This window comes from Dama dama, chromosome 11 (assembly GCF_033118175.1).
Source record: "Dama dama isolate Ldn47 chromosome 11, ASM3311817v1, whole genome shotgun sequence".
Taxonomy (NCBI): domain Eukaryota; kingdom Metazoa; phylum Chordata; class Mammalia; order Artiodactyla; family Cervidae; genus Dama; species Dama dama.
In genome coordinates, this window is record NC_083691.1 from 18,964,586 (window position 1) to 18,974,597 (window position 10,012).

Genomic DNA, 10,012 nt, shown 5'->3' on the forward strand with positions numbered 1-10,012 from the left:
AGACTATATAGCAGGAGCTTATAAAAAAGCACATGGTGCCTGGGGCAGCCACCAAAAGGAGCAGGTCGGATATGAATTACCCGAAATCGGAATGTGAGTCATGTATTAGAGGATACCAAGGACTTCTCGATAGTTTTGTTAGTTTTATGGCTGATAAAGCTATGATCACATCTGTCAATAAAAACACCCATTTTCTGGAGGTACATGCCAACGGGGAAATTGACAATGTCTGTGAGTTGCTTTCAAACACATGATTGAGACCAAAGTTTTAGTTGTTGCTTTGTCTAAGAGATGTGATGGTCGCTGATCTTTCTTCTCAGGCTTAGAGAATACTTTAAACACAGTATACAGTACTCTAAGAAATAGACCTCTGTGGGGAGGGTATCTTCCCTACCCTCACCTCTTTAAAGTGTTGTATCTAGAAAATACATTGTACAAAGTCCAAGCCTCACTCAGTGACAGCCCTGAGTGTGTGCGCAGTTAGAGCTTATCCTGGTTAATCATTTCTTTCCTGGATCCTAACACTTCTGTCTCATCAGTCATTTCTGGCGTTTTGCCACATGCAGGGCAAAAATCTATGGCAAATTTGAAAGACCAAGTGTAAAGTAAAATTAAAATGTTACTAAGTTTATGTCTCCACCATCACCCCAATGGAGGTTTTCAACCTCCTCTTCAAGCTCTTTGAGGCCCAGTAAGCAGTAAATGGGCTTATTTGGGCTTCCCTGGTGGCTCAGACGTAAAAGGTCTGCCTGCAGTGCGGGAGACCCGGGTTCGATCCCTGGTTTGGGAATATCCCCTAGAGAAGGAAATGGCAACCCACTCCAGTATCCTTGTCTGGAAAATTCCATGGACAGAGCAGTCTGGCAGGCTACAGTTCATGGGGTCGCAAAGAGTCGGACACGACTGAGTGGACTTCACTTTTCACTTTTAAAGCAGTATATGAAGTCCTAGTTATTAAATCATTCTCTGAACTTTTTCTCTGAATCTTCGCTCAGTTTGCAATTTTTAAAACACTGTCGACGTTGAGGACGAGATTTCAGGGGGAAACTTCACCAAAGACCCTCTCTCTCTGTTATCAGCTTGAAGGTTTACAATGGACTTCGTATTGTTCATGAATTACCTCATTTAGTCTTCTCGTTTTATTAGAAAGCCCGCAGCTTAGATATGGCTACAAGCCCATTTTACCAGCGAGGGGACAACTGATGACGTGTCCAAGGGACACAGCCACTGCACCCCGGGGACCCTGTAGTTCCGCGGCTCTAACCGTTAGGCGGTCACCACCGGCCAGCCCCCACCTTTGCCGGACCTCAGGGACCTGGAACCCCCACCCGAGTACACACACGTATCCAGATCGCCACAGCCGCATCTCCCTCGCAGCCAGGGGCGTTTTACGGGCCTCCGTACCAAGCTCATCTGCAAAAACTATTTACGCGGAACCGAGAGCCGGGTTCCAGGGACGTCTTCAGAGAGGTGGGGTTCCGCGGGGGTGGGGAATTCGCTCCCGCTCGCGGGCCGGCGGGCTCCAATCGCGTTGCTTCATTCAATCCCAAACCGTTCCGGGGACGCGCGAGAGAGCCCGCGAGCCCGCCAGGGCGCACGGAGCGCGCAGGGGCTGCAGCCTTTGTCCGACGAGGTCCTCGGGGAGGCGGGCGGCGGCGCTCGCGGCCCCCCAGAGGCCTGGGAGGGGCAGGTGCCGGGGGGTCCCGGGAGGGCAGGGCCTGGGGGCCAAACTGAGCTCCCGCGCAGCGCTTGAATCTGTGTGGGGTGGGCGGGGCCAGCCGGGATCCAGCCAATGGGGAAGTGGCCTCGCCCACTGGGCCGGCGCCTGGGGCTTTAAATATTCCCCCGCGGGGCCGTGCAGGGGCTCTCGGGACTCGCGCGCAGCGCCACCGCACTGACCTTCTCGCCACCATGCTCTCCGTCCGCGTCCCGCTCGCCACCATCGCTGACCCACAGCAGCAGCAGCTCTCGCCCTTGAAGGGGCTCAGCCTAGCGGACAAGGAGAACACTGTGAGCGCCCCGGGGGGCGGGGGGCGGGGGCAGGGCGGCGGGGTCCTGTGGGTGGGTGGGGGCGCGGGCAGGCCTCTGACCATGCGCCTCCCTGCAGCCCCCTTCCCTCAGCGGGACCCGCGTGCTGGCCAGCAAGACCGCAAGGAGGATCTTCCAGGAGCCCTCAGAGCCGGTGAGTAGGTGGGCTGCGGCGGGGGCGCGCGGCGAGGGGGCGCTGCAGGCAAGGCGGTGCGGGCGGAGCCTGCTTGGCGCCAAAGCCTCATTGTCTGCTCTCAAACCCTACCCACCTTTCCCGGGCCCGCGCTGCCTTCCCGCCAAAGTCTGTTCCCTCCCCAGCAACATTGCACATCTGGACATTTCCTATTTCTCTATGCTCCTATAGAATCCAAGTATGACAACCGACTTACCTTCAGGCCCATGGGATTTCTGATCATTGGAGGTATTCTGCTTGAAAAAGAAATGACAGTTTCATGATTGGCCCTATACTTAACATTTTTTTCCCCTTAAATTTTCCTTTCTCAACAGAACCCTAAGCTATCTGCCCCCAGTGTGGAGGACGAACCACTTCTGAGAGAAAACCCCCGCCGCTTTGTCATCTTTCCTATCGAATACCATGATATTTGGCAGATGTATAAGAAAGCTGAGGCTTCCTTTTGGACAGCTGAGGAGGTAATCAGAGGCAGCAACTAGGAGACTTAAAAGACCCTTTGCCCATTGCCTCTCTAGAGGAAGACCCCAGCCGGGCCGGCTATAACATGTTTAAAATATGCTTTGCTGTCCTCCCTGTCCCTATTTGGAATGGTTGTCCACTCAGGATGTGAGATGTTCAAATTGGCAGAATATGGGAGGGGTATATAAATCAGGTGGTGCTAGTAGACTTATTAAAGTTGAACCATTAGGCATATGTGTGAAGGTCCTGCCGGCTTGAACCCTTTGTGAACTTCTGTATTTCAGGTGGACCTTTCCAAGGACATTCAGCACTGGGAAGCCCTGAAGCCTGAGGAGAGATATTTTATTTCCCATGTGCTGGCTTTCTTTGCAGCAAGTGATGGCATAGTAAATGAAAATTTGGTGAGTTCCCCCTGTCTCCCATCCCTCCCCCCCGCCCCGGAAAAAGTACCTTTACTCAAGATTTATGTGAGAACTAACAATTCTCTTTTTTGTCTTTTAAAATTTTGCACACTGAAGATGTATATATCTATATCTGTAAACCAGGGTTTTATATTCTATGGCATTCTCTGTTCTATAGTGTACTTTGCAGTTATTTTCTTCCTTATGGTATTTTTTCCCCCAACTGTACAGAAACAATGTTAAGACAATGTTAAGTGAAGGAAATGGCAACCCACTCCAGTATTCTTGCCTGGAGAATCCCATGGACAGAGGAGCCTGATGGGCTACAGTCCACGGGGTCACAAAGAGTCGGACACGACTGAGCGACTTAACTAAGTGATAGTAATAGATCCAGAACCCTAGTAACTATCTATTTGCTCTCCTTTTTGTGGCTTTGCTGTTTTTTTTAATAACTGGTCACATATGTGTCTTGAGTGCATCCTCTTTGCAATGAATGAAAATGAATTACTATGTCTAGCTTATAATGATACAAAAACGGAAGTGTGAGGCAACCAGTGTTCTTTGACTGAATTGCTGCTGGTAGATTTTCCATAAAATGATCTTTGTGTTTTACCACTAGGTGGAGCGGTTTAGCCAAGAAGTTCAGATTACCGAAGCCCGTTGTTTCTATGGCTTCCAAATTGCCATGGAAAACATACATTCTGAAATGTATAGTCTCCTCATTGACACTTACATTAAAGATTCCAAAGAAAGGTGAGTATTTGGGTGGTTATATGCCAACATATTTATTTAGGATTACTAGTTGTTACTTTTTGAAATCGTATAGGGATAGAAAAATGACTCTAAAATTAGTAAGTCAAAGAAACTCCTAGCACCTATCATCATGTCTACTCTTAAGAACAGGCCTAAATTCACTTTACTAGTCAATTGCTAAAAACAGTTATAAGGTTACTCCATCCTTTGAGAGCTGGAAACATACTAGTGAACATCCAATCTAATGCCTTCTGAGAAAACATTCCAAGAGGCTGTCTGATGAGCAAAAACTTAGATTTGATAGTTTTCATGTCTGGCAAATCTGTCAACTTACAGTGTGAGGCTGGCGCATGGTGGAGTGGGTGGAGGATGCAAAGTTGAAGATAAAACCAGCCTCTTAAGGGGCTTGCAACATAATATAGAAAATAAGACCTAGGAATATAAGTGGAGGAATTACGTAATAAATAGCACAGAGGCAGCAGTGAACCATGAAATTAATTCAGGCACACAGCAATTTGCCTGAAATGATAGTATATATTGGAATAACAGAGAACAAATGTAAGTAGCTTAGGGCCTATTTTACATTGTCAGGATTGACTGGAGAGGAGGGGAGCACTAGAAATAGGCGTTTGAGTAGTTCAGATACTAAGGTCAGCTTCAGGACAAGAGCCTGAGTAGCACAGAACTGGTGAAGCTGAGGAGTAGCCTTTTGTAGACGATGTGGAAGAAAGTAAAGAGGGAAAATGAGTGGTGACTTGAAAGGCCAGCAGGATGGAGGAAACTCTTTGCGGGGGCGGGGGGGTGGTTGTAAAATGATTTGAACATGTTTGCAGACAGAAATGAGAAAAGAAAGTAAAGGTAGGGCATGGTTGGAATAGATTACCAGAAGGGAGGGATCAGAATGGCCTGATGGCTGAGCTTTGAAAGCTAGGGAGAGGCAAGGAAAGAGAATAAAAGGAGCCCAAGGTCTGATGGAAACAAGCTCACTGGGACAGGCTGGGGAATCTCTGGACTCCCAAAGTAGGCACAGGGAGGAAGAGGGTAATGAGGAAGACCTGGCTGAGTGTAGGGCCAGTTGGTTTGCTTTTCTGACCTGGGATCAAGGATGTAGCAGAGTTATAAAGTGAAAGCAATCATAGGTTGTTAATGACTTCAATTATTTTATTATATACTTACGGCATTTGGGGCCCAAATAATTGGCACAGTGATATTGTGTAGGCAGTTAGGGCATCAGTTTAGGGAGACAATGGTCAACATAGCTTAAGTAGTCCTAGCAGTTAAGCTTTTGCAGTTCTTTGAATTTAAAGATAGGGCCTGTGGACCTTGTTATCACCTGAACTTGAAATAATGAAACCAATCAATGCTCTTGATGTAACAGACTGAGGTTGTGGGGCTCAGTATGAACTAATGGTACCTAAATTTTATTCACATAAACCAAATGGATTTTTGATATTTTTTCTAAAACACTGGAGGAAAAAGCAAGCCAGTAAAAAGAAAACATTTCAGCTTGAATCCCAAATTGGTCTTGGTCCCAGTGCTCTTACCTAGAAGCTGATACTAGAAGTCTTTGCTAGAATGGCTGATCATCTGTGTGTGCCTGCCAGGGAATTTCTCTTCAATGCCATTGAGACGATGCCTTGTGTGAAGAAGAAGGCAGATTGGGCCTTGCGCTGGATTGGGGACAAAGAAGCTACATATGGTAAGGGACCTTGGCCCTACTTACCCCTGAGCTTCATTTTCTAAGTGATGTTACTGGTTTGTTCCTATGAACACAGACAGATACTCACAGAAATATTTTGTTTTTAACTGTAGGAGAACGTGTGGTAGCCTTTGCCGCAGTGGAAGGCATCTTCTTTTCTGGTTCTTTTGCATCAATATTCTGGCTCAAGAAACGAGGACTGATGCCTGGCCTCACGTTTTCCAATGAACTTATTAGCAGAGATGAGGTGGGTCTAATTCAGAAAACAGGCTGACCTGCACCCCAAACACCTACAACCCCGTGTTCACTGAAGGGAACCCAAGATGTGAGATTGCCTTAAATGCACAGTTAACTTGTGAGTTCAACCATAGGCATCTTGGCAGAGAATGAAATAATTTGCGGAAATTATTTTACTCATATTCTCAGTATACATAGGTATTTCTCTGTATGGAATTTTTTTTTAGGGGAAGTAATATTTCTACCTGGTCTTCTGTGTGATCCTTCTGTACTTCAACTAGTTAGAGAACATCTCAGTGAATCCATTCTGGTCCAGTATGTCTTTGAATGCACTTGGATTAAAATGCCAAAGAGGAAAGTAAAGGTGCCCAGATGTTCTGTATAACTCCCATCAGCGTTGTCTGAGTGTGTGTGTTCTCAGTCATGTCTGACTCTGCGACCTGTGGACTGTGTAGCCTGCCAGGCTTCTCTGTCCGTGAAATTTTGCAGGCAAGAAATACTAGAGTGTTGCCATTCCCTTCTCCAGGGGATCTTCCTGACCCAGGGATCGAACCTGTATCTCCTGCATTGGCAGGTGAATTCTTTACCATTGAGCTATCAGGGAAACCACTCCCATCAACTTTACTTGGGATTTAATGCACTAAGACTTGCAGACTTGATTCACTTGAAATTGCATTACTATTACTGATTTCCCAGACATTAGGTTATAAATCTAAAAACTAACCAGGCTATTCGGAGTTTTGCCTTTCCTGTTGGAAGTAGTGGTGGTGAATGTTAGAGCTCAGGGCTGTAGGAAGGAACAATGCTGAGAAAAAGTTCCTCCCACTCCTTGGCAACCACAGAGGAGTGAGGACCAGACCTGTCTCACTGTCCTCTAGGGGGCCCAGGATGGGGCCAAGCCTGCCTAGGTGACACAGCAGTTGAGTCATCTTCCCCTTGACATTTGAAATGCTTTAGTCTGACCACATAGGATGTCTAACAAGAATGCCAGCCTAACAGTTTCCTCTTCCACGTTAATGATAGAAGTCTACTGTTCTGTTGGTGACCTTAAACCTTTTTCTTCTAGGGTTTGCACTGTGACTTTGCCTGCCTTATGTTCAAACACCTGTTGCACAAACCTTCAGAACAGAGAGTAAAAGAAATAATCGTCAATGCAGTTAGGATAGAACAGGTGGGTAACACAGGGAGGCCTTGTGCTTGCTAGAAGACCTCTTAATGCTTCCGTTTTATTGAGAAGCTGTGCTCTGGCACCTAGGAGTTCCTCACGGAGGCCCTGCCTGTGAAGCTCATTGGGATGAATTGCACTTTGATGAAGCAGTACATCGAGTTCGTGGCAGATAGACTTATGCTGGAGCTGGGCTTTAGCAAGGTAAAGTATTGTGGGTAGCCCTCTGGTTCTTTCTGAAACCGGTGTTCTGTGCTTACGTTTTGCTATGAACCTTTTCAGGTTTTCAGAGTAGAAAATCCATTTGACTTTATGGAAAATATTTCACTGGAGGGGAAGACTAACTTCTTTGAGAAGAGAGTAGGCGAGTATCAGAGGATGGGAGTGATGTCAAGTCCGACAGAGAATTCCTTTACCTTGGATGCCGACTTCTAAGTGACCTGAAGATGTGCTCTTACCTTGCTGATTTTTTTTTTTTCCTTCTCATCAAAAAAGAAAAAAATCAGCTACTTGAACCATATCAACGAGCTACACCATGAATTGTCCATCATGTTCACTAATGGCATCTTTAGCACTGTGTAGCTACCTCAAAATCAATCCTGTTAATGCTAGTGGGGTCACCTAGATGGAAAGTAGTCAAAAGCTACTCAGGTTCTTGAAAGATCTTGTCCGTGTTTGGCTTTTGCAAGCAGGCTAGCTGAACAGGACTTACTTTGCCTCTTAACAGCAGCTTTCTTGGCCTCCAAGTGTAGGGACTCAGTGAGTTTGATCCGGAAAGATTAAAGAGTAACTGCCACAAGACTGTAGGAAGACATCAGACTCACTGCTTCTGAGCAGATTTTAAAGTTTACTTATGATTTGTATATAAAACTGGCACTTTACACACAAATAAACATAGTTTGAACTGTCAGGGTAAAGGCTTGATTTTACCTAAATTTGTTGGTTTCTGCACCAAATGCAAAAGTATTCTATTTACCAATAGTGGGAGCCAATTCAAGATTTACTAGGTGACCAGAGTAGGTTAAGCCTATGTAAACTAAGCATGTTATTTTTCTTCTTTTCTTGAATGAATTGAATTGAAGCGCTTTTTTGACTCAATCCTGTGCACGCCTAGGTATTAGTATCAGCCAGGTGGTGCCCCCTTGAACACAGGTTGGTGTCCTGTTGTAGAGCCCAGGTTGAGTATCTCAGGATAAGAGATGAGAGATCTCTAGGAACTAAAGTTCAGATCCAGGCTCACTGTAGGTTACCTGGGTGTGCGGGAGGGGCTGTATCATTTAGTTTCTCAAATTGTATGTTCTTCAACTTCAAGTTGGTATGAAAGATCCTTGAAGAGTCTTCTTAGCAGGGATCCAAGATATAATATTAACATTGTAAGTTGGTTTTGAAATCACCCTTGAATGATAGGACCCACCTATATAAGATCTTTGACCTATTAAGTGGTAAAGGCAGGACTGAAATGTCCCCTCCTAAAAGTTGAGTGTCTATTCTGATTTTGTGAAATTTGTAAGTAGGTACTGTTGACTTAACCATTTATACTTATAAGTTAGAAAAGTTTTCTACTATCTATGTTTTTTTAATATTATATCTGTAGTTTATACTTTGAAATAATTACCCAGTATTATTTTCCAGTTCATAATTGAGTAGTTACCATTCAGTGCAATGACTTCTAGGATTTGCGTAAACCTTAGCATCATCTGCTGGATTCTTAAACTGCAGTAGAAAACTAGTGTTATGTGAATAATTAGTACATGTTCCACTCAAATATTAATTTCAGAAAAGAAAGTATAAACTTAATTGGTATATTTAATAGGGCTGGTTTAAATCAATCTGCCTTTTTATTCCTTCCTCCCTCCAAAAAAGGCAAGATGTAATATGGAAGGAAATAAGTGACACCCATCAATCTCTCGGCTGTTTGTTAACACATTGTGTTGTGTGTTGGCTGACCACTGGCCTGTCCTGTTGTCAGTTTTCTTCCTTGTATAAATGGTAAAATAGTCAATTTGAAATTTTCTGTAATATGGGATCCTTCTCTATCTTTTAAATTATTGTTGTAAAGTTAATCCAGATTATATGGTCCTTAAACGTAGGCAACACAAAAATAAACACTTTAACTGGCATGGTCAGGTACAGGTGGAAGTTGGAAGCAAATTTTAGGATTCTACCTCCCATTAGCTGTGTGATACAAGCATTAACTTCCACCAGTTAGGATCCGGTTTCTTCATCTGTTTAAAGGGAAAACAGATTTTGTCTAAAACGTCTCAAAATCCTAATATTGAGTACTGCACAAGTGTTCAGTGATTTCAATAAAACTGTTCTTGTGTCAGTTCCTTGTTAACATTTGTGTTTCAATCTAGGAAGAAAAAACTAGAAAGTATTTCATAAATATTGCGTAGGGGTTCGTTTGCTTTCTGCAGTTCTGGGGAGGGGGCTTTGTTGTGGCTGTTCTAGCACAAGTTGTGGGAAATGGGTTCACTTGAAGGGTGATGCCCCGAAGCATCTGCCGAACTGCACACGGGTTTGTGAAACCAGGAGCAAGGGAGTTGAACTTGGCTCACAGCCTCGGGTGAGCCACCTCTCAGGGCCTGGGTCTCCTGGACTAGAGTTTTGCTTTGCTGGCCCTCATCAGACTGTCCCTCTTGTCTGTAAATGCCCTTTCCTGGGGCAATCCCACCTCCCTTCACCTGTGCATTCTTAAACTAATGAATTACTCATTGAATCCCCACTGGTGATTTACAGTCATTCATTGAGCATATGGCAGTCTCCCTGCCGGGTGTCAGAGGTGGGGCAGAGGGCAAAGCCCTCCCTGTGAGGTACCCCTCAGGCGGAAGCTGGGTGCCTAAGGAAATCCCAGTTAGATGAGGATGCAGTTCTGGAGCCAAACCAGGGGAGACGGCGGTGGGGATGCTGGTTGGGGGGGAGCATTTAGGAGTGTGGAGATACTGCTTTCCCTGCTGGAGGTGGGGTTACAGAAGAGTCGTCCCAACTGCTTTTCTTCTGCTTCATTGCACTGAGATTCCTTCCCTGTACTCCTATGAAGAGTGTTCACTTAGAAGGCTCAGATTTTAGCCACTTCC

At 45.2% G+C, this 10,012-nt stretch overlaps 1 protein-coding gene across 1 annotated transcript; it reads left to right on the plus strand.

Moving 5' to 3' along the window:
• Positions 1–1,797: 1,797 nt before the first annotated feature.
• On the plus strand, positions 1,798–9,261 carry RRM2 (ribonucleotide reductase regulatory subunit M2). Its single transcript, XM_061154809.1, has 10 exons — positions 1,798–2,010; positions 2,108–2,182; positions 2,536–2,679; positions 2,965–3,081; positions 3,701–3,834; positions 5,439–5,533; positions 5,647–5,780; positions 6,837–6,941; positions 7,026–7,139; positions 7,218–9,261. The coding sequence occupies exons 1-10, from the start codon at positions 1,912–1,914 to the stop codon at positions 7,368–7,370; spliced, it is 1,170 nt and encodes a 389-aa protein (XP_061010792.1). The 5' UTR covers positions 1,798–1,911; the 3' UTR covers positions 7,371–9,261.
• Positions 9,262–10,012: the final 751 nt, after the last annotated feature.